General features: G+C 43.5%; 1 protein-coding gene across 4 annotated transcripts in view; it reads right to left on the bottom strand.

Moving 5' to 3' along the window:
• Nucleotides 1-25,612, bottom strand: part of PACRG (parkin coregulated) — a 544,801-nt gene that overhangs the window by 130,293 nt on the left and 388,896 nt on the right. The window contains exon 5 of one of the 4 annotated variants that reach the window (XM_077120799.1): nt 2,113-2,516. The exons of the other annotated variants lie outside the window; for them this stretch is intronic. Coding sequence (XP_076976914.1) covers nt 2,479-2,516 — 38 coding nt within the window. The 3' untranslated portion in view covers nt 2,113-2,478. Of the gene's footprint in view, nt 1-2,112; nt 2,517-25,612 lie in introns of those variants that run through there. 4 annotated transcript variants of the gene reach the window in all.

Raw genomic sequence — 25,612 nt, 5'->3', positions numbered from 1 at the left:
ACTTTGAGAATATTGCAGTAATCTAGCACAAGGTGAAATTCTTTAACTGCTATTTAGTACATTTGATGAGCTGAAATTTAGGAGCTGTGTCATAAAACAATATGTAGATTTCCAGATAAGTATAGGCTGCAGATGAAAAGGAATGGAAGAATAAGAGAAGGAATAAAAAAGAGAGGCCTAAGTGCTAGAGAGAAATAGAAACTGGAGCAACCCTATAAGAAGAGAGGAGAGGCTTAAATTGGTTTTGAAAGATGGAAATAAACACCATTGTGTGGGGCTTCTGTAAGAGAAGTAACAACGGTACAAAAGTGAAGCGTCTATACCATTTAAAGGGTATTTTATCCATGGGAAGGCTGCTTTCCCAGTATGGGTACAAGAAGCAAAATGAAAGATGAGTTGACCCCAAGGCAGAGGATTAGTTAGCACAATGGAATGAGGCTTGTCCCTGATGGTGACAAGACTGTGAACATAACAGCCTGGAATATGTATCTGAATCTGATTAGAAGGGGAAAATGTTATGGTAACAATAAAAAAATTTTTAAAATCTGTGGACGTGCACTATACAAACAGTAACCCTCAGTTAAGCCACAGACTATGGTCAACAGTGCAATTTAAGAATGTGCTATCATCAATTGTGACAAATGTTCCGCACCCATGGAAGGTGTTAATAATAGGGTGGTACATGGGAATCCTGTATTTTATGCATGATTGTTTTGTAAACCAACAACTTCTCTAATAAAGAAAGAAGGAAGGAAAAAAGTCAATGTGGAAGCCAAGGGGAGGGAGGATCCTGGGTAATTACCAAAAATGGACAATGACTACCTAGTGGCATTTGGAGAGAACCAAAGGCACAGGACCCTTCAATCTAAAGAAGTTCTAGAAGGAGGTGTTCTTTCCATTTAACCTTTCAAAGTTGACCATGTGACTGGCGAGCAGAGGTGCCAAAGGGGTAATGCTTGGCCTTGAGGATTTTGCAGGCTGAGAGAGACATGGGAACGATGATTTCAAGTACAACCCATCACGGCGATGCTGTAGGAACATGTAACAACAGTGTACACGTAGTTTCCTACACAAGTGAGAAGAGGGCGTCGTCAATTCCTAACTCTTCAGCCTCTCTGTTGCTAAGCCTCTGGACCCTTCTCTCCATTCCACTTCAGGCCTCCACTTTAAATGGCCCCCAGTGGGCCTTGGCCACCACTTAAAAGCAGTCCACAAGGGACATCCTAAAGTCATCTCTCTCCATAGCATGATCTGTGTGCCTGTGGGCAGCCACCTTTCTCCTATCTCTTTGGTTTCACTCCCGACCCATTCATCCTGCCTTGTGCATCTCTTAATCCTCTTGCCAGAAGCTCTTAGCACATTCTAGGCACTCTGTCCTTTTGCCACATCCTCCCTGCAAATTCTTAAGCTGGCATAATCAAACCTCGTGATCCTGTGACAATTGCTGCAACAAAAAAAGCCCAGTCTGCTGCATCCGACCACATGAAGTGGGACCACCTCAGGATCCCCAGACCCAGACTCTCGGGTTCCCCCACAACCTCTGCCCCCTCCCCTGGCTGGCTACCACTGCGTCTCCATGGCTCTTCCAAACCCACCTCATTCAGTCTAAGCCACCGATGCCATTGCTGCTCTCTCAACAGTTGACGACAACCCTTACTCCATCTGGAAAACTCTAAACTGGGCAGGGACGTCTCCCCTCATGCCCACAGAAGCACCCTTCTCTGCACCACTGCTGCATCAGTTTTTCCAGGCTCAGAGGAAGCATTCAGATTCCTGAACATCAATGTAAATCATGAACCATAGTTCATTTTATCACAATATAAGTTAGAATGCATTGTGTCCAGATCATCACATATTCTATTAACTAAAAATATTCAACACTAGACTCACCCTGTCATTCAAAATAATACTGCTTCTCATGTTGGGCTTGCCACCGTGTTTAGTTAAGAGAGGGTTCATCAGAGCATCAAGAGAAAAATTAACAACAAAAACAAAATCAGGACCATGTAGACCCTTCCTTCCTTTTGGAGTTCCAAAGAAAGATGAAATAACAACATGCACCATTGAACTGTAGTAGCTTCAGTTCTGGCAGCTTTTATTAAAATTTCGACATCCTCTGTAGCTAGTAATATCAGAGCATTAATTTTCAAACTTTCGGATTGAAAGTTAATCCATATTTTGTGCCAGATTATTATGGCTACAACCTCCAGTGCCTCATATAAGTTAGGAAGGGAAAATAGTCATAAGTATTTAGTGCTTCAGAAATTCTCATTTAAGACTATTCAGTGCAGGGGAACAGAGACTATAGTTCACAGGAGTGAACATTAGAACTAAGAAAGGGCTTCATTTGTTCTTTGGATTAGAATAGGAGCCAAAGCAGAAGTCCTTCCATGCTTTAATAAATGGTTTTTGTGGTGCTTTCTCTGTTTCCTGAAGGACTTCTGTGAGGTGGACTTGCTCTAGAGTCACACGAGTTGATCAGGAAGAGGGTGGAGGCACAGCCATAGACCGAAAGCCTGTAAGAGCAGATTCAAGGTCAGTGCACAAAAGAATGCTAAAATAAATATAATCAATTATTAAAATGAATGCCACAGGAAAAAAAAGTGCTATGTTCAGGTGGGAGCAAGTGGGATCAATATTGGGAAGAGTTACTGATAATTTTAATGGTAATAACAATATTAACAAGGACAAAGCTTTGTGTCTGCCTCATTTACTTGTTTACGAATCACTTCCATATAAGGGTTATTATCAAAGATGACTTCAGAGAGATGGTGGGGTTCATTTTAAAGGAATTGGGACTTCAAAAATTTCTATGGAATTCTTAAATCTTTTTAGAGTTTTGAGTAGAATTAAGATAATTAAATAAATCGAGTGCTTAGTTTTATGGCAAGCTACACAATATTTTTTTATCTTAGAAAAATCACAGTTTTTTTGTATAATCAAAATCAAAATGGTATAACTTTATGTCAGCTGGTTTTTACTTCAAGTATAGCTTCTTAATTTAGCGAGGTTTAAAATTTTTAATAGCAGTGTGATTGACCTGGGAAGATTTATGACTCGAAAGAGCACAACCTATTTATAAAGCATTTGTATTTATAAATTTATAAAACATTTGTGAGTATGCACATTTTATTATTAATATAGGCATCAAAAGAATTCTATGGTGTCCATCAACTTGGAGAGCATCTCATGAGGATATTACAGACCAGTTACTTGAGTCAGTGATTAAGCTAGAACTCTCTGGTGTTTCTCTGAGTTGACCAGGCGGCCCGCCAATAAATTTACAGGATTTGCACATCTTGTGTACAAACTGTGAAAAGGCTTCACTGATTATGGGAAATAAAATTTCCTGTAAGAATTAATAAAATTTATTCATAATAATGGCAAAGAAGAAGGCTTAGCTTTATTTTGTTAGAAAGGCAGAGTTTTAACGGGCATGGCTTCCTGCTTCGTGAGCTAACTGAAGCGGCCGTCTTCTTGGGTGTACAGACATTTCATCCATCCTTCTGTAGAAAGGGATGACTGGGTCCAGAGAGCATCTCTAGCCTCGCTGTCCAAGGATACGTCTTCTGCTTATGAGAAGCTATACTTCCAATTGTTGGAAAACATTTTCAGTACCTTACTCAGAAGACAGAGCATGGAGATTTTAACATGAATATGATTCATTTATGGTTTCTCTAAATTCAGTAAAAGATATGATGGGTGGACTGGTTTTGCCACAAAAAACAGTAGATAAAAAAAGAAGAATATTATGTTAGATAAGGAATTTTGTCTGATTTTGTACTCATTTAGTCACACTTTCTGTTGTAATAAGCAAACTATGCTTAATTCAAAGTGGAGTATTTTCCAGGGTTGTGCTTGGTGAACGTGTCCTCTCCCAGCACAGATGGCAGAAAAATGCTTAGTGATTTTTTTGTTCAGACTCCATGTCATGCTGTGGGAAGTTACGGATGACATAAATACATTTTATTTTGCTTTGTGACATTTTTCCATATGATTTAATTATAGGGAGAAGGGCACATAAGAGAGCTTGACTATTAAGTGGGATCCATTATACGCTTAAGAGCAAATTCAAATATTTTGTTGAGCTCATTTTTAGAATATAAATTGTGCATGCCATGTAAATAATATGACATTTGGTTGCAGTCAATTTGGTTTATGCATTTTGCCCAAAGGAACAGGTGATCCAAAGTTTAATTTGCCCCTCATCTACTTGTTCTTAATAACTTGGCACAGGAAACAGTTCTTGGGATATCAATACACCAATTAACAAAATAATCGTTTCACTGCTGTTGAAATAAAAGGCTGATTCCAATCTACGTCTTGGTGGTGGTGGTGGTCGTGCAGGGCAAATGAAACAAAGACGGCGTTCCACGAGGAAAGCAGGGGAAGAAGACGGCTGCCGTGGCTCAGATGATGCAGGGCAATTGAGCACGGTGCCCTTTCATGTATGCCAGCCCAGAGAGGGCACTGCCTGGCAGCCCTGCTCCAGCCCGCTTCAGCCCAGGGATTCGAGCTCCTGTGCTACAGCAAACAACGCTTCTGTTTCCTGTTAAATCTGTATTTGGACAGAATTGAGCGAGCTCCTAGGCAAAACCAATGAAAACCTCAACTAAGATCAATTGCCTTAAATTTGGACAGTAAAGCTTTCTCAAGATATTTGGTATTTAATGACGTTTATAAAGTATAGCTAGTATTTATTATATTTTATGGCTAAATAGAGCTAATATTACTGCAGATGCAGAGAGGCCTTTCATTCATGCTTTCTTCCCATCCCCATTGTCCAAACAAGGCTTCGCCTACCTCGCCCCAAGCCCTCGCTGCTCACAGCAGTTATCATGGGGGGGGACATCCCGGCACCTGTGTGGTTTCTCCTGCCCTGACTGTGGTGTCCCCAAGGGGTGGGGTGGGGGGGTGTAGCTGACTTACCGGTGTGTCCCCCACGCACAGTACCTGTGGACAGACCGTGGGCTCGCGGTGGGTCACTGAATGAATGAAGCCATCCCCCCGCAGGGGTTTCACATTGTACCTTGGTATGAGATCAAAGCTCCCTGGCTTGGTCTTCATTTGGCTCCAGTTAAGTTTTCTCTCCTCCTGCAAGGATCTTCGCAGCTGTCCCCCTTCCTCCCCTCCTCAGCAACCCTTCCCAATTCCTGCTCACACTCGGAGCCTGCTAAACCATTTTCTGTGTCCTGAATATGCACCACCCAGTCCCTGCTTTTGTGCCTTGGCACTTGATGTTCCTAGGATGCGCTTAATGCTCAACTAAAGAAATCATGATCCCTCTTTAGGATTTTTCTTCACCAGACCTTTTTAAGACTCCTGTTTAGAATGAGCCTCACCACACTGGCCCTGCACTTTGTTTGTAACCGCTCAGGTTATTCATAGGTTTCCCTGGACTGCAAGCCCGTGGGGAGGGACTGGGCCCTATTACTTTTTAATGTCCATGGAACTTGGCATATGTGTAGGGCACCTAGTAAGTGCTCAATAAATGCTTCTGGTGTCAAACTTCTGTTAAATCCACAACAGCCAACTTGTCTAGAATTTTGCAGCTGACCTACATAATTAATGTACCAAGTAATTACCCTGAACACGCATTAGCCTATCAAATCACCACAGGAGCTCTATGAGGGACAGGCAATACGGCGAGACTCAGCATGGCTCAGAGACCTGTTCGAGGCCACTCAGCTAATACGATTGGCTGGGATTTGAATCTTGGGATCTGTCTCCAGGCTGTGTGGCCTCTGCAGTTAATCATGGTTTTAAAATTATGTGTGGTATGGGCCCCAGCTTGAGCCTAAGGTCCAGAAAAAATGGGTCAGTGGACAAGAGATGGAACAGATCTGGATACTGCAGGATTTGTTAATTGGATGGTTCTGCAATCCCCCCCCCACCCCCACCCCAGGATTCCTGCTGAACTGAAAGGCTTAGTAGAGATTGCAAGGTTATCCGACTTTCTAGCCTGTTGAGCCTTGTAACCCAAGCACGGGAAAGGGCACAAGGCCTGCTGTGATCCCCGCCTGAGCCCAGGGAGTAGGGAACGGACATGGGGCTGGAGCAGGAAGGGATGGAGTCTTGTCCAGACCCAGGAGGAATTGGAGTGGCCCTGAGGGTGGACCCCAGCCTGCCGGGAGCTCACTCTCCTTTTGACTCACCCAGAGCAGGGAGAGGAAGGAATTGTGGACACCAAATAGAAGTTGAAAAGACTGTGTCCTGAGCACTTATGACTCAGATTATTTGGAGGAATATGAGTAGGATTAGGGTTATTGGAGAACAAGAGGGGACAAAAACAAATACCATTTTGTTGCTTTTATTGTGACCCATTTTTACCTCCCAATTACTCTCCCCCAGTATGACCTTAGCGTTAATTTGGAGCTTTGTAGAACTTTACAATTAAGCATGAGAACAGAAAAAACAAAAGATAATCTGAAAGAAAGTCTACTTCAGCAATTTCTGATTATCCAAGCAAAGTTCTTCTTTGATTCCTGACAACCTAACAATTAATCACAGTATCTATTTACCTCACATTCAGAAGTTTAAAATAATAACGCAGACCTAAAAATCCTTTGTCCTTTTGAAAGTTCACCTTTGCAATTATTTATCTACCTATTTATATATTTATAATAAAATTTATTACTCACACCAAAAGGAATTTAAGCTGAAGGGCCAAATCTACTTTGTTATAAATGCTCTTAGAAATCTTAATATTTAATATACTACTAATAACTTTTTTGAATTATTCATAGAAATGTCTAACTTGATAAAATTCAATTGTAGGGAGGGCCATGGTGGCTCAGCAGGCAGAGTTCTCTGCCTGCCATGTCAGAGACCCAGGTTTGATTCTCAGTGCCTGCCCATACCAAAAAAAAAAAAGTCCATTTATAAAATTAGATATCAGAATAAAAATCATGTAAAAATATAGACCTATATATATGTGTGTGCGTATTTTACAGTTAAAAGTCTTCACACTCAAACATAGCTGGAAGTTGGAGTTGACAAAAAGGTAGTTGAAATGGCAGCTAGGGTGTGGAAATGGCTGAAACCCCCATGTGGGAGCTGCTAGACACATGCTGGACGGAACACAGGTTGTATCCAATTATTTTCAAAGGATGCGGTCAGATCCCCACTCACCGGTCCTTCCCCGTTGGACTTATCGAAGCCCTGTGCCTCCAGGCAGAGCTGTGCTCCTTTCCATGTGAACTCTGGTCAGAACATTGTGACCTGGCCCCTGTCTCACTGTGTGGCCTTTGCCCTGCCACTAGACCCCAAAACCCTTCCAAACCCTCCTAGGCTGACCAGTCTCCACAGCTGGCCTTCTGTCCCCAAGACTCCAGTCTCGCAGTCAAGCCAGAGACCTGCCCGGCCCTTGACCAGCTCCTGCCAGCTCTGGGGAGCCCCAGCAGGCCCACCACCGTGTCGGCAGCTTAGAACAACCTGGGGAGCTTTTGCAATGTCCATGTCCAGGCTGAACTTCAGACCTTACGTCTGAGTCACTGTGGGACCGGGAAGTTGGAGAAAATTTACACTTTGACGACCTGAACCTGGTCTCAGGCAGGTGTTTTCCTCTTTGGTAATCTGCACAGGCAGGTCTGGAAGACAGCAGCCTGCTGGAATGGGCAAACACCAGATGAAAATGGAAAAGACCATATAGTGGGCACATGTGACTCGGATTATTCAGAGGAATTTGCGGGGGATTGGGGCTGTGGCAGAACCAGGGGGGAGGGAAACAGGCATTAGGGCTTGTAAACCTTGCCATGTGAGTCCAGCGTGCAGCTGAGACTGAGCTGCAGGGCCACCACGTCCTGCATGGAGCTGGGGCTGCACTGATGGAGAGGCTGCCTTCCCAGATGACCCGCTGCCACCTGCCACCTGGCAGGATGGTCCCCTGTGCTGTCCCCCCAGCCCAGACCTGGCTGACCTCGACGGGCTGGGCCTCAGCAGCAGGCTGCAAACTCCTGAGCAGAGCCAGGGCTGCTGGGGCCCCTGCAGGCCCCACACATGAGGCGGCCAGAGGCTGAGTGCTCTGGGGCCTCAGGCACTTCCCCTGGTGTGTCGGCCGGGTCCCGCAGGCACGGGGCTCACCGGCAGGGGCACGCCCAGCCTGTCCTACTCGGGCTAAAGATCTAGACGTATAAAATTTCTTGCTAATCCACTTGAAGAAGATATTACGATTATGGCCAAACCAAACACATATCTACAGTTTTAACCCCTTTCTAAAACCTGAACAAGTAATCTCTGCATTTTGAGAGGTCCATGCAGCTATTAAAGCAAAGTTATAATATTGTTTTTAATAGCAAAATCCTAGAAACAACCTTAATGTTCATCCAAAAAAAAAGGACTAGCTACTTACACATGAAATGCTGTACAAAGAAATGTGCTCGTCTTTGAATAAAAGAGTAAATGTCCTGATATGAATGTTCTACCAGGGATATTGTCAAATGGAAAATAAGCTAAGCAAGGTCGAGAAACAATACAACTACTCCCGAAAATTTTGAAAATGAATAATCCTAAATAAGATTCTTATCAAGAAGAACGCTATTATGGCATGCCTGGGGGATGAAAGAATTCGCATCGCTGATGGAGAAGCTTCCGACAGGGGAGTTAAGACCAAATCGGGCCAGTAGCGGAAGAACCAGTTACAGAGGATCTTGAACTCTCAGCTAAGGGAATTTCCACAGGATGCGAAGGACGACAGGGAGTCCCTGTAAGTGGTGCTGGGTGCGCGAGGGGAGCACAGCAAGGAGCACACACTTTCTCAGGGAGCGGGGTGGGGGAGGGGCTTCGGCGGGGCGCGCTGCGGCCACTTCCCACCTGGGGCCCTGGGCCACCGAACAGCTCCGGCCCATCGCCTGGTCTCCACACTAGGTGATTGTAAGAGTAGATTAGGTCATATTTAGAAAGAGCCTAGTAGGTTGGCCAAGGTTTTAAATGCTTAATATAGGAACTGAGGAAGGAAGAAAACAAAATAGGGAGTGTGATAGAATTTCTCTGACAGGAAGTTTTGTGCTCCCTTAAGCATTTTAAGGGGGAATTATGCTGAGTATAAATACTGTTCTCAGCAAGTTACAGGTTCAGTAATTCTGAATTGGGGTTGGAAAATTGAGTTGTGGGGGGCAAAACAACTGTTTCACTTAATTATTAAAATGCCTAACTTTGCTATCGTGAAGTCAATTCTGTGCCACGTTGCTATTCAAGCTTCTATGAAAGAGCCATTTTGTCATAACTTAGTACAAATGGTATGCCATTTATTAATTCATCAATATATTTTAGGGAGTACAATACATGAAAAGGGAAAAAGTGATTATTCACCTACAGGTCAGAAACCTCCATTATTTTAAGTCTTAGGGCCTTGTGAAACTGTGCACAAAAAGGAACACACATGTATGGGGGCTGACTCTGTGGTACACTGAATATCCTGGACATTAAATATACTTGGCAAGACATCCTGGGTACAGCCAAGATGCGGAAGGGCAAATGTTATTATTTAGTCTGCAGTGACAGCTTTGAAGCAGATGGATTTTCGTTACTCACGGTTATATTTTCACTATAGTTTCCTGATTACTAAAACGGCTTTAAGGATTCAGAGACCCAGGTTCAATTCCTGGTGCCTGCCCATGCAAAAAAAAAAAGCCTTTAAGGATCGTCATCAAATTCCCTGGAAGCATTAACTCCGTCAAAGTCAAGAAATCTCACTAAATGGCAGTGCCTACGGGGTGTGAGAGACGACAAGGAATGAAGCTGCATGGTCGACTCGACAGAGGGTGGCTATTCGCACACTGTCTCCTAGTCTAATAAGAACAGAGAAAGACATAATGAAATAAATGGAAAAGGTTAAAGAGTCGCCAAGACCCGGAAGGAGAGAGAAAGCCAGACTTTTCCTAGGAGGGAACAGCAGGGCTGAGCCGCCAAACGCCACAGAGAAGCTGCGGGCACTGAAACACAGCGCGGAACCGTCGCTCGAGGAGGGAGAGAGAGGGCAAGTGCTCGAGGGGGCTCTAGGATCGCTGTCTCTGGAGTTCCTCGATGTAAAATTAGAAAATAACTTGTTTGGGGAGTTTCTTTAGAATCCTGTGACTGCAGGGCCCCGAGAGAGTGCCCACCCTCTCGTTTTGCAGAAGCAACCAAAAAGGATTGAACAAGGTCATACATGCTGCAAGGGTAGGAAGCTAACACGTGGGAAGAACTCAGCAGAATGCTCATTGTAGCAAATACGGTGACTGAGAAAGGAAGAAGAAAAAATTGGAAGCACAGAGCCAGGACTGAAGCCCAGAATTTGCAACTCAGATTGGTACTCTTTCCTCTAGACATTGAATGTTAATTTCAAAAATAGATAAATATTCAATGTCTAGAGGAAAGAGTGCCGGACGAGTTGCTGAGCAAACACAGGCTTTATAATGGTTATACGGATATTTTATTTAAATATGCCTATGGTTAAGTAACTAAGATATCCATTTTTGGTGGTTCTAAGTGGATTGTTTGTTTTCTTAAATAAAAAATATGTAAAAAAAAAAGTCATGGCATTTCTTAAGTGATGCAAATGTTCTAAAAATGATCTTGATGATGAAAACACAACTATGTGATGATATTGTGAGCCACTGATTGTATACTTTGGATGGGCTATATGGTGCCTGAAGATATTTCAATAAAAATGTATCTATTGTACAAATGCATTTATAATAAGAATAGAATAACTCTCTTTAACAGCAATTTCATTGTAATTAAAAATCATAATGACTTTTTAAAGTTTTACCAAGTTGACAGACAGATGCAACCTTTAAATAAATCCCTTAAAAGTGTTATATCCTCACAATCGCCATATGCAGTGGCTAAACAGGCTCAGAGACCTTAACTAACTTGCCCCGGGTCACACAGCCAGTGGGTGGAAGCCCTGTGAGCGGCCCCTGGCTATTACAGCCTGGCCCATGCTCACGTCCCCCAAAGTAGTGAATTTCCAGGGAAAGTACCCAAGTAGCATGGGTACAGCCGGCTCAGAAAGGATCTCCAGGTGGTTTCTCGTGGAGACCAGGGAATGTACTGCAGCATGGTAAGTAATAGGATTACTCTGCCGTGGTTACAAAATGGAGGTGGAATCCTAAAGAAGGCATGTTTCGTTTGAAAATGGTACTTAAGTCACCTTCGAATAGCCTTTGGCACCATGCCTCACTGCAGGGTGAGGTGCGGCCTGGCACACCTCAGTTTACAATATTATTCCCTAATAATGCGTGATTCAAAATGGCATATTTTAGTCCTCTTAAGATTGTGAAGTATTGTAGAAACAACGAAATTCAGCCCAATGTCTTGCCATTACCTTATCTCATTTAAAAAATAATTTAAAACACAAATTTAAAGAACCGTCAGTGCCACGAGTTTAATTCTGAATAACAACCCGGCGTGCTGTACCTTTCAGTGATACACATACTACATTAATTTATATTCCCGACTTCTCCTTCCTGGGTTTTATTGCTCTTGGCTATTTGCATAAAAATGGAATCTTTGATCTTTAAGAGTTCATCAGCTCAAATCGCTCATTCCCGTCCTAAGACACAAGTAATGATGGGTGAAAGGGGTTTAGTGGTTCAGTTCAACCAGGCATGCACCAGCGGGTTGCTAAAACTCATTGCTTCCTCCCCCATCTTCCTGCAGCAGCTTTTACTGTAATTCTCTACTCAGGCTAATTGCAACATCTCCCCCACTCCTACCTGAACTAAGGTGGGAACTCCCCACAGCCCCCAGTCTCAGTTTGGCAGCCTCATTTTACTACAGAGGCAGACCGAACATAGGCTGAAGGCCAATCCGGACTTCTCCATTCACCAAGGAACGTGGGAGAGTTTCCTGGTCTGTGAAACAGAGAGTAATACCAACCCTGCCTCACGTGGTTATGGTGGGGAATGAAAGAGAGAATATCCATTAAGGGCCTCTGGGTCAGTCGATGCTTCTTTTGGGCTCCATCTTTTTTTCATGGATGGTAAAACTTTTCCATGTGTTCTCACGTCCTAATAAAAATGTCGGGGCCATCAGTTGGTTAATTCTCATTAGTTGCTGATGACCCCACTGGCTCTTGATCACTTGAAAATTTTCACTGAGTTATTCAACACTCAGGAGGGGTTGGTTGAGTAAAATACCATGTAACTAAAACGGTGGAAAATAAGAGATAGGGAATGATAGAATCCTCAAAGCAGAGTGCTTGTGGTTTCATTTAGCTCACCAGTAGAGTAGTAAAGTGAAAAATTGGTTCACTTCCTTTTTTATTTTGAGAGATGATTTTCTATTCTAAATCTACTTGATAAACATTCTCATATTTGACTGAGAACAAGCATGAGCACTGTCAGTAGCACATGCATTAGGCATCAGTACACTCACCAACTCACTAACATTCATTACGCTAAGTTCTGAGGACACAACAACTCAGACCACTATCCTGTCCTCGAGGACCTTGCTTCTAGTAGGGGAGCTGGCTCAAAAGGTAAGCAGTAAACACAGTGTTAGAGGTGACATGAGAGGAGGAGCTACAAGGAAGAGTGAGTATCCAAAGAACGGAGTGTGGATTCCTATCTTGGTGAGGGATCTGGGAAGGCTTTGTAGAGGAGGTGACCCTTGAAAATGATCATGAAATCAAGGCAAGCAAAGGGCAGTCTAGGGTGGGAAAGCAGGGTCAGCAGAGGCACAGAGGCATGTGATGTCACAGGCCACAGGGAAAATGCCACTGGTTTCTTGACTGTGGGGCTACTTGATATGGGACAGAGGATGGCGAGCATTATGTGACAAATATAATGGAAGTTTGGACTTTATCCTGCAGGTGAAAGTCAGCAGTTACAAGCAGGAGAACAGAGGTGGTTTTAGTAGGATCACTCCAGCAATGGTGTGGTTGGCAGAGCGATGCCCTCCCCATGTCCTCAGCGATGTCACTTCCTAATCCCCAGAACCTGTGAACATAGTACCTTCCACGGCAGAAGGGACTATGCACTCATGAATCACTTAAGGACCCTGAGGTAGAGAGATGGCCTGGATTATCTGGGTGGGCCTGAAGTCAACACAAAGGTTCTTAAAGTGAAAGAGGAGGCAGAAGGAGAGCAAGGGGGTGACCAAGGAGGAAAGGTCAGGGAGATGCAATGTTGCTGGTTTTGAAGCTGGAGGAAGAGGCCATGAGCCATGGAAAGCAGGCAGCCCCTAGAAGCTGGAAAAGGGAAGGAGACAGATACTCTCTTAACACCACCAAAATGGAATACAGCCTTGCAGACCCCTTGCTTTTAGCCTGGTGAGACCTCTTTCAGACCTCTGAACTATAGAGATGTAAGGTAATGAATTTGTGTTGCTCTAGGCCACTAACTTCATGGTGATTTGTGACAGCAGCCAAAGAAAACTGATACAAATTGTTTGGAGGAAGACTGAAGGGGAGGGAATACAGCCCACAAGAAGAGAAAAAACTCAGCCTGAAACAAAGTGGTAGCGATTGAAAGGAGGAGATCTGATGGGCAAAAGAAATGCTAAGGAGACAGCACAGCTGGGGTTTCATGATCAACTGAAGTGGGGCAGTGATTTAGGAACCGGGAGAAGAGTATAAAATGGCTTCCAGGTTCCTTGGGTGACTGGGTAGAAGGAAATACCTTTCCTCAAGAGAAGCTGTGCAGGAGGAGGAAGTGGAGCAGGTTTGGAAGAAGATGAGAGTTTAGCTTTGAACATCTTGAGTATGGACTGCCTTTGGGACTTTTAGGAAGTGGTGTGGTTTGATATAGAGGTCTGTGACTTTGAGGATAATTCTGGACTGGAACTTTTGGAATCCTGAGCCTGAAAGTGGTGGCTGAATGAAGCCTGAAGAGTGGCTGAAAGCTCTGAGACGAAGCTTCATAAGACAAGGGCCAAAGAGAAAACCATGCAAGCTCACAGATGTAAGAAACATACCCAAAGAATGGTTTCCAGACAATGTGATAAGTGATGTGAGAGAAGGACACTGAAAAGGGGCATGCAACCTATCTTAAGGGCTTATGGAAGATTTCCTGAAAGAAGCAATACTTAAATTGAATCTTGACAGATGAACTCAGTGAAAAGAGGGGAGAGGGCATTCCGGGCAGAGGGAAGAGAATAAGGAAAGGTACGAAGTTATCAAGCCATAAAATGGCACAGCGTGTACAAAGGTCTAGAAACAGCTTGACGTGGCTAGAAAGTGAAATGAGAGGATGTCCTTAGACAAAAAGGCAGCTGAGTAATGGGACTATCCTAATTGATATGGGGATAGGATGATAGAAATAGAAAGGATTTTCTGAATGGGGCATGTGATTTAAAATCAGTTGAGTGGATTTATAGTGATACTGAAAATGAATTTTCACAGGCACAGATCAGAGATATTTTTTAATTAACTTCCTAGTTTCTCATGCTTAAAATAACTGCCAGATGAATTTTCCTATTGGGTGGCCCTAATTATACACCACACTGAAAAAGTTTCTATGGATTCTCAAAAAGGTCAATGTCTCCTTGAATCGCGCATAGTCTGGTAATCAGCTAATTATTACTCATTGTTCTTAGAACACATAAGATACAGTCCCATCTCCAAGCCGGTTTCTTCAGTCTGCCATGCTTTTCCTTCCCCATCTTCCTGTATCCAAATTTTACCCAGTTTTCAAAGCACAGCTCAAAACCATTTCCCTCAGAAAATATTTCCTGATCTTTTGAGTTGGAATCAACCTCTTCCCATTGACTGGTGTCTTTCTCTTGTCCTTTGCTACCTTGTGTTAGATAGAGATTGATTAAAGTTATGCCTTTTCTTCACTAGGCTGATCTGTAACTTCCTAGCCCAGGGCATAATTCCAGGAGGGGAGTTCTGGGTAAAGGAAGCACAAACATCTCTGGAAAGGTGGATTGGGAAGGGTCTTTACTACCATTTGGACGCTGATTGAGGGAAGTTGCATTGAGAACACAGGCTTTCCATGAGGGATTTGGAAGTTTTGTGTAGAATAGAAGAGAAGGGAGAAGCAACAGAGCAGGAGGACTGATCAGTTTAATAATCTAGGTCTGGGGGCATGAAGGCCAGATTTGGAGGTATTTTGCATTGTAAGTTATGTCACATATGTATGCATTCCCTGACTTTTCATGTTAACGATGTTTTTTAAATTTATCCTAGTCTTGTTTAGGGTAGTAATTGCATTTGGTGACTTAACTGTCCAGCATTTCAAAGACAGGAGCTTTGTTTTACCTACAAGATAGTCTTAGCACCTCCCATGGGACGCAGATCCTGTTTGCCTGAGACGTGGGGTCATTGCTATGGCTGCCGACAACACAGAGGACGCCCAGTCCAATCTGAATTTCAGATAAACAATGAAAAGTTTTGCATGTGTAAGTATGGCACAAATATTGCCTGACACTTCAGTATTGTTCACCTGAACTGTAAGTTGAAGTGGGCCTCCTGAGTTTGTATTGCCAGCCTGGAAGCTTAGATTGCCCGTGAGCAGGAAGCAGCATTCAGACACAGAGGACAGTGATTTCTGGCAAATAAGTGTGGCTCACTTAATTCCTTTTTTCCCCTACCCTAGAGTCCTCTGATCCTTTTGTCTGCCTCAATAGCAAAGAAACAAGGACTCCTTCAGAAGTCTACCTCGCTTGGTATTACCTGCTAGGAAACAGGAAGGGTCCCTAACTTCTCAATGGAAGGCACTGGAGTGTTCCCCTGAGCTGCCAGCAGAGTCCTTCTCTTGTCCGGGCTAAGCATCTAGGCTGCTGACCAGCTCCACCACCATCCTTCCCCTGGTAGAAGTACCAGTGAACACATAAGCAGAGAGTGGCTCTGATGGCTTCCCTGTGAGGGGTAGGCACTGCCTGCTGCCTGCTGCCTGCAGACCCTCCAGTTTGGGCCAAGCAGCTGGTGCTCCTCCAGCCCCCTCCACTGACCAGCTCCATGGGTGGTGGCAGGGCTGCCGTCGAGGGCCCGGCACGCATGAGGACTGACGACAGGGGAGCCACGGCGCAAACCTGGAGAGCTGATTCTTCTCGCCATCCCTGTGTTCTGGGACATCCACCTCCACCCCGGGGGACAAGGTATGGAAATGCTCTTTCCCTATCATCTCTTAAAGGCCAACCTTCTCTCAGAGATGAACGCCCAATGGGGGCAAAATCCCTGTAGCTCTTCTGCTTAGAGCCATACCTCTTTCGGTTTCTGGCCATTATTGGGAATCGTTTCTCTCCACTTTGCAAATGGTGTCACCCCATGGGCCTCACACTGCAGCTGAAAGCTTTCCAGTTTTGAGGGGGAATTGCTCCATGTATCTTAGGCACAAAAGCAGTCAAAGGATACATTACAAAGTAGTTGGCTATTTTTTCCAATTGTATTTAGTTTCTGCTTATCAAAACCTTTATATTTTATGCATGATTTTTCTGTAAACCTACAATTCCTCTAATAAAAAAAATAGGAGATACAACAAAAAATTTTTTTAATTAAAAAAAGAAAAAAACCTCTGCATCCTTTCCCTTTACTAAATCTGACTGGTTTTTTTTTTTTTCTTGTTTTGTATTTATGGGATTACTAAGTGTTAGACAGTAACTTGCATTTGTCTTTATTGACTTCCACTTTATTTAATTGAGCTGTCTGCCCAGGTGGCTTATCATTTTGGATACTTCAGATTGTGAAGTGATACAAGATCTTAACTGATGTAAAAATTCCCCTTTCAGAAACTCCAAGAATTTATAGGATTGTGACAAAATTCATTATTTTTGTGCTTTAAAACCTATTACTTAAAATTGCGTGTTAGAAGAACTAGAAAACAATTCTGATAGCAGCATTTTAATAAAAATACACATAAGGTATAAATCTCTCATTTGAATTTCCAAAATCAGATAGAACAAGGAAATAAACACACTGGGATGCAGAGGAGAGGCGCTAAGCTTTCTTTTCCCCTTTTGAGTTGTGGGAACGCTATGCCATTGCATGGGAAGCATTTGTCTCTCAGATTTGAAATGCAAAACTATCAATATCACCTGTGTGGATCAGAAAGAATACCAATTCCTAGCTACATTTCTGTGCTTAAAGGATACATTTCAATCTGAAGTTAAAAAAAAAAAAAAACTTTTCCCATGATAGAAAGTTTCTCCCTAAAATTTAAATACAAGAAAAAATGATTCTATATGGAAATTTGTCTACACATATTGCAAACGGTTTCCATTTTTCTTTATTGCCCTCTAATGATCTCATCGAGAGTGCATAATCAGTTCACCAGACTGCAAAATACTGGTTCTGCCCTGAAGCAGCCAAGCAGAATTCTTGAGTAGTCCCTTTCCCCTTTGGAGACACCACTGTTAATGGGCCATGTTCAGGAGAAAGGGTATTTGGGATGTGCGGGTATAAAAATACTTTGTGGTCTCTGCCTTGAAGCAATGAGTCTAGGGACTCTCATAGGCTGCGCTGAAATATAAAAGAGAGATTTTTCAAAATCGTGTTGCTTGTGTCAGTTAATGATGGCTTTGGATGCCTTCCAATGCTGTTGCTGGGCAGATGGGTGTTGGAGCCGGTTTTCCTTGGTCTGATCACATCTCTAACGTGCCCTCTTGTCAGAAGCAGAATGTGGATCCAACAGTGGGTTGGGATGGGAAATCCAAAGCCAAGCCAGGGATCCTGGTCATATCTAAAGTCATGAACCAAGGGCCTTTGTAAGTCCTAGGCTTTTATTCCTGCTCAGTGAGCGGGAAGGAGGAATGGTGCTTTCCCACATTGCTAAGAGGCCTGGACAACACCTTGTAGCAGTCCAGGGCGAGCCCATCCCAAACATTCTGAGCTTGTTGCTCCGCACACAAGTTCACATTGCAGTAGGACAGATGGTCAGTTCAAGATGGACTCCAGTACCGACACCTCATATAAAGGGATTTCCAGAAAAGTTTGTCCTTCTTGCTTTAAATTAGGGCATTAAAACTACAGAAGCATTTATTCTATAAATAGCCACTTATTGACCCAAACCATTATGTCCTCTTTCCTCTTTTCACTTAAGTTAAAGGTGAAATACTACTCAAACACTCCAGAATCTTAAATGCACAATATTTTACTTCATTAAAATAAGTGATTTGGAAAAATAACTTTCAATTGTTATGGTCTCTAATGCTGACGAGAATGGAGCTGGAAGCATTCTTTCATCACAAATTAGTACATCACCAAATGGTGCTGCACACAGCTGGAAAGTGCCATCATAATTTGGCATTTATGTTCAGCAGCTATCATTAAACCCAACAATTCAAAAGTAAAGCGAAAAGAAAAACAATGGATTTTAGAAGACATATGCAATGGTAGAACATAAGGGCTCAAAATGTATAAATATGATAGTCTAAGCCTTTCTTAGAATGAATATTGTTATATACTAAACCAGTAAAACTCTGACATTGATTTCATTCCATGGTTTATTCTGGAAATAGAGCACTGAAAAAAAAAACCCACTTAAATTCAATTACAAAATTAAGGCTATGTAAATCATTTTTTCTTTGGCCTAATGATAAGGTTTAGTGGGTAAAAACAAACTTTATTCACAGGTCCTGAAGTCATACTTCCTGAAACTGATTTAAATAAAGGTTAAGGAATTACATCTAGTCTAAACAAACTGTACTCTTTTTTTTTTTTTTTTTTTGCATGTTTTCCTTTTTAGGACAAATAATAAAGTGCCTTTCTGAAACATCATACCACATAACACAAATATGCATGCATGCACATTAGCAAAAACACCAAAGAAAAACACGTTCTTTGGAAAGCTTACTTATTTAGTGGGAGGCTGTCTTTTTTAGGACTGGAAGGAAACCCTGCTGATGCAAAGGAGAACAGGAGCAGGCAGCACGGGGGGCGGGGGATGGGGGGTGAGGGGGTGGGAGTGGGGGCGCTGGCTGGGGGTGGGGGACATACCCATCTACTTTGTGGAATTTGCTATCACATTTTCTCCCTGGAAGCATATGAAAAAACGTAAGACTTTAAACAACACTCTAAAGAGCAAGGAATTAAAAAAAAAACCCTGTACAACAAATGCTTCATTCTAGTTGAGTACAATGATGATATTTGAGCTCAACCAAATAAGTTTTTAAAATAACGATTCTTTACATTCTTTTGTAAGTAAAAGTCCAAAATATTTATCAAATTGTAGTCATGTTAAAGCCAACTGAGCATTTTTCAGATTTCATGTCTTTTTCAGAGTGTAGAAATTGTTAAAATCCATATATTTTTTTCACTTAAGATTTCTCTTAGAAACTAAAACAATTTGATAGAGTCAAATGTTAAGAGATTTGCTGTGACATCTGAAATTCAAAATGCTATAGTCAAAAGACAGAACAGAAACATTACCCTTGGCTATGCTCTGCAGAGATTTTATTAATTAAAAAAAAAAAAAGATTCGGTTCGGCCAGTATTTGTTAACCACCCACTGACCACTGGGCTAGGTGCTAGGGAATTTAAAGACAAGTGGGCCCAGACTCCAAGGGTTAAGGAGGTCAGGACAGAGCTGGGGAAGTGACAGCTGTTTTGTTAGAAGCACTGGATTGAAATTATGTCTCAACTCCAAGTAGAAAAATAAATAGAGCATATTATTCTGCCAGTTTTTCTTTATTGGGGGTTGGGAGGAGGGTGGCTGGAATCTAGAACAATTCCTGCGAAGAAGTATACTGAACCTTGACGTGAAAACAGCGGAGGAAGGAGGAGAATGTTCCTGATGGAGAAATGGAGGCAGGAGGTGTGAAGATGACCCCAAGTCCAAGGGGGCAGGGAGGGTCATTGTGGGTACAGGCCAGGGGGCAGGGAGGCTCAGGGGCCGGGGGCCTGGGCTGGAGAGGGCGGTGCGGGCAGGTGGAGGATGGCATGCAGGGTCTACCAAGGACCATGAGAAACCAAGTCCGGTCTGGCACATAGCCAGTCCCGGCACTTTTCTCAGAGCACTTCTACATTAGCTTCTTTCATCTTCACAACAGCCCCATGAGTTGGGTACTATTATTACCCCCACTTTACAGAAGATAACACTGAGGCACAGAGAAACTGAGCGCATGCCCAGAGTTACATGGTAGAGTTCAAGCCCCCCGGATGGGGGTGTAGACTGTGTGATTGGGCTCACGAGTGGTTTTCAGGACGCTGTCAGTCTGTGGGTTGAGGGGTAAGGATGGGCTCAGGCAGCCGAAGGCCAGAAGGCCGAATACCAGTTAGACAGCTGCTGAAAGAGGAAGGTAACATTGAGGGATTGAGCTAAGGCCTAACATGAAAGGGCAATTCTGCCCTCAACTGTGAGTGGGGAGCACTGGGCCGGGAGGAATCAAGACTCTGCTGGGTTTTCTAGTGAAGTGGAAATGAGGCTGAGCCTTCTGGTCGACCGGCAGAAAGCACAGGGCCCAAGTGGCTCACACATCCGAGGAAAGCTGCTGCCACAGGAGCGGGTGTGGGAAGTGAGGAGCCCCAGTCCATTTTGGGGCTCCAGGCCTCGGGGCTGGTGGGAGGAGGTGCGGACGCCTTCTGTGGACGATGCCAGGCCCTGCAGCAGGAGCTGGGCCCAAGCCGCAGACCTGGGCGGTACCAGCTGCTAAGACGTGGCCGGTGATGGCGAGCGCCCAGGGGAGGGGGCAGGCAGAGGCAACCACCCGGGGGGGCAAAGCAGAGGAGGAGAGGAGCAGACAGGCAGGGGTGCAGGGTGGGAGGAGACGCTGAACTTCTCAGACTTCAAGAAGTGAGAGTGCCAGGAGGGGAAGTGCTCAGAAAAAGGCTGTGGGGAGGCTGAGTCTGGGGTGGGGTGGAGGAGGCCCGCAGGAGTTGTGGGAAACCAGGAGGCCACTGGCTGCTGTGGAAAATGTTCCGTCTGCGGTAGATTAAAAAGCCAATGGAAAGTGAGAGAATTGAAGTTTCTTCAGACTATATTTTTGAGAAGTTTAACTGGGAAGGAGGGTAAGACAGAATGCAGGGAAGGCTTTTTGGCTTTTCATTTAAAACAATTTCTGAATGGAGATTTGAACAGGAAATACAGAAGGGTCAACAAGGTGGAAAAATCAAAGGGGTGAGCAGGTCGGAAACTCAGGGCAGGGAGGGCTGGAGGAGATGGAAGTGGCCTGGGAAAGGTGCTCAGAGGCCATTGGCATCACCGCTTGGTGAGGAAGGGAACCCCACTGAGAGAGGGAAGGGCTTGGGAAAACCTCGGGGTGTGAAGAAGGGAGGATGAGGCGCTTCCTGGACAGGTGGATTTAAGAGCTGCTGAGCTGGAAGAGGCTGTCTGAGAAATGGGGAAGGAAGCCAACGAGGGGCCGATTGAGGTTGGAAATCATTCCTTCCTAACAGACCCAATCAGCAGCCACACAATTTCCTCCAGTAGTGCTTGGCAGTGTTCAGTATGACATTGGGGACATTTTTTATTTTTCCATCAGAGGTGTTTCACAAAAGCATTCATTCACTTCTGTAACAATTCTATGCATAGATCACTGATGCATAGAACAATGTACAGCAGCGGAGTTTAGTTTGGTGCCAAAATATAAGTTATCCTTCTATCAGTGGTCCTGCATTGACAGACCAAATCAACAAAAGTAGAAGATATTTTTGGCGGTGGTGGCTGCGTAGAGTTCTGTGTGCTAGGTGGGCTCTGAAGTTCCTTTTCAAACACAATAGCAGGCAAAATTGAAACCAGGTGGAAAAGAAAAGACTTGGAGAGGAGATTGCTGCTTTTCAAAGGAAAGCTGTATTTCTGGAGTTTATTTTCCATATTCTGTGTTATGCATTAACTAAGTATTGGAAATGCTGCCATTTGAATTTTCAGGGCAGTACGTGGGTGTTGAGATGTCATTACCTATTCTTCCATTAAGTGAGGTGTCTCTGGGAAAAGGCTGGAACTGTGTGGCCAGAAATAAATGTTATCTTTGTGTGTTGTTAACCAGCCCCTGAGGCCTGTTTAGGCTCATGCCCTTTATACCATGCTCCAGGATAGGCTTTATAACGGAGGCTCGCATCTGATCTTCCCCTTGGTAGGGCCAATTTAAATTAATTATATAGTGACAGAAAATAGACAAATATCCACAGGGCATATAATACATGCAAAACACGCTCCTAAGTACAGTGGATGGTTGCATAGATGATTGACATGAAAATGTCCCCAAAAGGCTGCCTATCATTGCCAGAGGCACTCAAAAAACTCAGGAAGCCCAATGATGCATTAAAAAGAAAAAAAAAAAAAGACCTGATAAGAAAAAAAAACCTCACATGATTAATGGTCTGTGACTTACTACAAATTTCTAACATTCCTGTAGGTCCTTTCTTTTTATCCTTAAGAGTAAGTTTATGCATTCATTCTGTATTTTTAATCGTATCAATTGCACAATGACTATTAACTCAATCTGTAGTATGGAAGAGACTTTGTATTAGGCATCATAGGGGATAGAAAGATGAAAGAAATGCAGAAGATGGCAGTGAATGAGTCTTAAATAAAGGTGTGAGTCTGCTTCTAGTCTGATTGTTAAAGAGAAATACAAGAAAGGATGGGGGACCCAAGAGAAGAAATGGGACTCAAGAGAGAAGGGGGGATCCAAGAGAGCAGGTGGGACTCTAGAGAGGAGAGGGGACCCAAGAGAGGAGGTGGGACCCTAGAAGGAGGTAGGATCCAAGAGAGGTGGGACCCTAGAGAAGAGGTGGGACCCTAGAGAGGAGGTGGGAACCAAGAGAGGAGGTGGGACTCTAGAGAGGAGGTGGGAACCAAGAGAGGAGGTGGGACCCTAGAGAGGAGTTGGGACCCTAGAGATGAGATGGGACTCAAGAGAGGAAATGGGACCCAAGAGAGGAAGGGGGACCCTAGAGATGAGGGGGACCCTAGAGATGAGGGGGACCCTAGAGAGGAGGTGGGACCTAGAGAGGAGACGGGACCCAAGAGGAGGTGGTTGGTCCTTGACACACACCCCAGGTTTTATTGGGCAGAGGGTACTGCGTTGAGTGTTTACAGGTCATGGCGCACCAGGGGCCAGGAAGTGTAGAGACTATTCAGAGCTAGAAGTGGACCAGCGTGTCCAGAGTAGAAACTGCGTGAGAGATAAGTCTATGGAAATAAAATTCAAATTATACTACGAAAGGCCTTCACGGACATGCAAAGATGTTTTATTTCATTTTGAGAGGCAACTGATAACCACTAAGGTTTTCAAGTAAGAAAGAACTATGATAAAAGCTGGGTTTTAGGGAAATTAGATGCCCTGGACTTGGGAGGTGATTGGAGATGAGATTGGCTTTAAAGTTTTAATGACTTTGCTTTTGTGGGAATACAAAAGGAACAAATGTAAGAGACAATGGCTGAAATTGCTAATCACCACAATTGGCTGCAGTGTTCTGTATTCCTGACTCTACATAAGACATTGGGGCAGCAACTGAACCTCTCTGCCCCTCAGTTTACTCATCTTTAAATCGGGATGGCCTATAAAATGGGATTGCCATGAGGATGAAATGATTAAATAAAGTACAGTGAAAACAAATATACTATTATCATGCTACCAAAATGCTAAATTTTCCTTTTTCTATATTCAAGAAATAAATACACACGTCTCTGGATAACATATTCAGTGGTGCATCCATTTGCAATGCTCACATCCTCCCTGTTCTCTGGGTCTGAGACACCCACGTGACTCTGTCCGTTGCACTGTGTGGGTCTTACTGCGCCGAGTCCAGATGTGGTCAGCACCGGTCAGACAAGGGCACTGAAACCACAGCCCGGCAGGGGAAGGCAAGACACTCTCACGTGATCATAACTGGAGGCGAGACTGATACACTTCATAAGGGATATTCAAGAAAATGCAAAGGACATTCAGAAGAGAGCTTGATTCCATGCGATGGTAGGACGGGAAAGAGAGAAACGACTTTAGGCCAGACGTGGCAAAGAGAGAGTTAGCCAGCTCCCCAGGTGCAGTGGTTCGGCCACGTGCAAGGTGGCATAATATTGTCTATATGTTCCGAGGAATATTGTGAAAATGAATGGGACACTATCTCCAAAACAATTAGAGATGTTTGGACAAAAGCCACTCAGAAAAATCCAAGTACATCATTTCTGAAAGGGCGTTTTAAAAACAGGTTAGTTTGTATGGCAGAATACAAGAACAGATTGGATTTAAAAGACATTATCAGACTCTTTGCAGAATGAAGGAGAACAGCCCATGAAAACAGAAATTATTCAGAATTAACATTAGGGAAAGTTAATGCAGACAAGCGGATGGGATACAACCATTTGAGTTACCTGAAACAAGAAGAGAAGGCAATAAATAATTGAAACATAAACATCACATACACTGTCAAGATTTTCTAGAAAAAAAAGTAGAGATTTTCCTTTCTTTCTGACAATATGTTACACATATGGCAAGTTTCTTAGCTTAATAAACATCTACAAGTAGATCATTTTGAGACAGATGGCAATTTCACGACTTTGTCTTATTAATTTCCATTCCATTAGACTGAATAATTCAAAATTTGGATGATGAGCTCGATTTCTGTTTTGGGAAATCTCACAAGGAGTCAGGGCAAGTGACCAGTGATAGCCACAAAAAGTATCTCCGTTGCCTTTGGTAACTAACCATTCTGCTGTGGTCAGGAAATAGTGGTAAAGGCAAGTCTCGGGGTTCCACAAATGGAGACCAGCTAGCTTCTCCTGGTCATTAATGGGTGTGTCACACACACACACACACACACACACACACGAAGCTTTATAAAAGAAAGAAGGAGAAGAGAACCAAGAACGATCATCTGATAAGTAATACTTTTGGTTTAACAGAAATATAAAGGGTACAAGCTATTCAGGAGTCAGGACAACTAAACAGAAGAGAGAAGAAATACAGTAGAAGGGAAAGAAGCAAAATATTACTGGTTATTTATATAAAATAGAAATCCAATGATTTTAAGGTGTTCATGACTAGAAAATCAAAATGGTATCAACAGCAGGTGAAGACAGCAATTTTACCCTCCATTCCTCGTGGGTCATTTTACCTGCCCTCCGCAGTTCCTCTCGTTTCCAGTAGGTGTCAGTGTCTCCCTTAAGCTGTGCCCAAGGCCAGGGCATGGACTTCAGCTAATTGGGGTCAGTGACCTCTACCAGAAAACGGAATTCGATGGCAATATTAGAGATCAGCAATGAATGCTCATGTTCAGTTTAGCTCAGTCAGTCTCTTTCCACATCTCACCCAAACACATTCAGATTCTCCTTGGGAGCATAGGTCTGGAGGGTGGATTAACATTTCAGGTTGGGTCTCCTCTTCAGCCTACCCGCTTTTAGAGTAGACCATTCTTTGCAGGGGGTGACTTTCTTGTACCTTGCATGTCATGTAGTAGCATCAGAGGTGGTCCTCTACCTACAGGATGCTGATGCAATCCTATCCTCATCCTACTCCCAGGTGCAGCAACCCAAATGCTTTCCAGACTTTGCCAAATGTCCTCTGGGATGCAAAGATCGCCCCAGGCTGAAAACCAGAGCACTCGATAGAACAATTTTTCCAGGAATGCCCTCCTTCTGTTCCGGGATTCCTCCAGAGCAACACTGCATTTATCCCATAGTCTTGTTCTGGGACGTTTCTTAGTCTTTCCTTATTTCTCAGGACCTTACCAGTCTTGAGGAATACTCACTGGTCAGGTATTTTGTAGAATTCCTTTAATCCAGGTTTGTCTGATGTTTTTTTTTCA

Source organism: Tamandua tetradactyla, chromosome 11, assembly GCF_023851605.1.
Source record: "Tamandua tetradactyla isolate mTamTet1 chromosome 11, mTamTet1.pri, whole genome shotgun sequence".
NCBI lineage: Eukaryota > Metazoa > Chordata > Mammalia > Pilosa > Myrmecophagidae > Tamandua > Tamandua tetradactyla.
The sequence above is the reverse complement of the archived record's forward strand: the minus strand, read 5'-3'. Positions and strand labels throughout refer to the sequence as shown.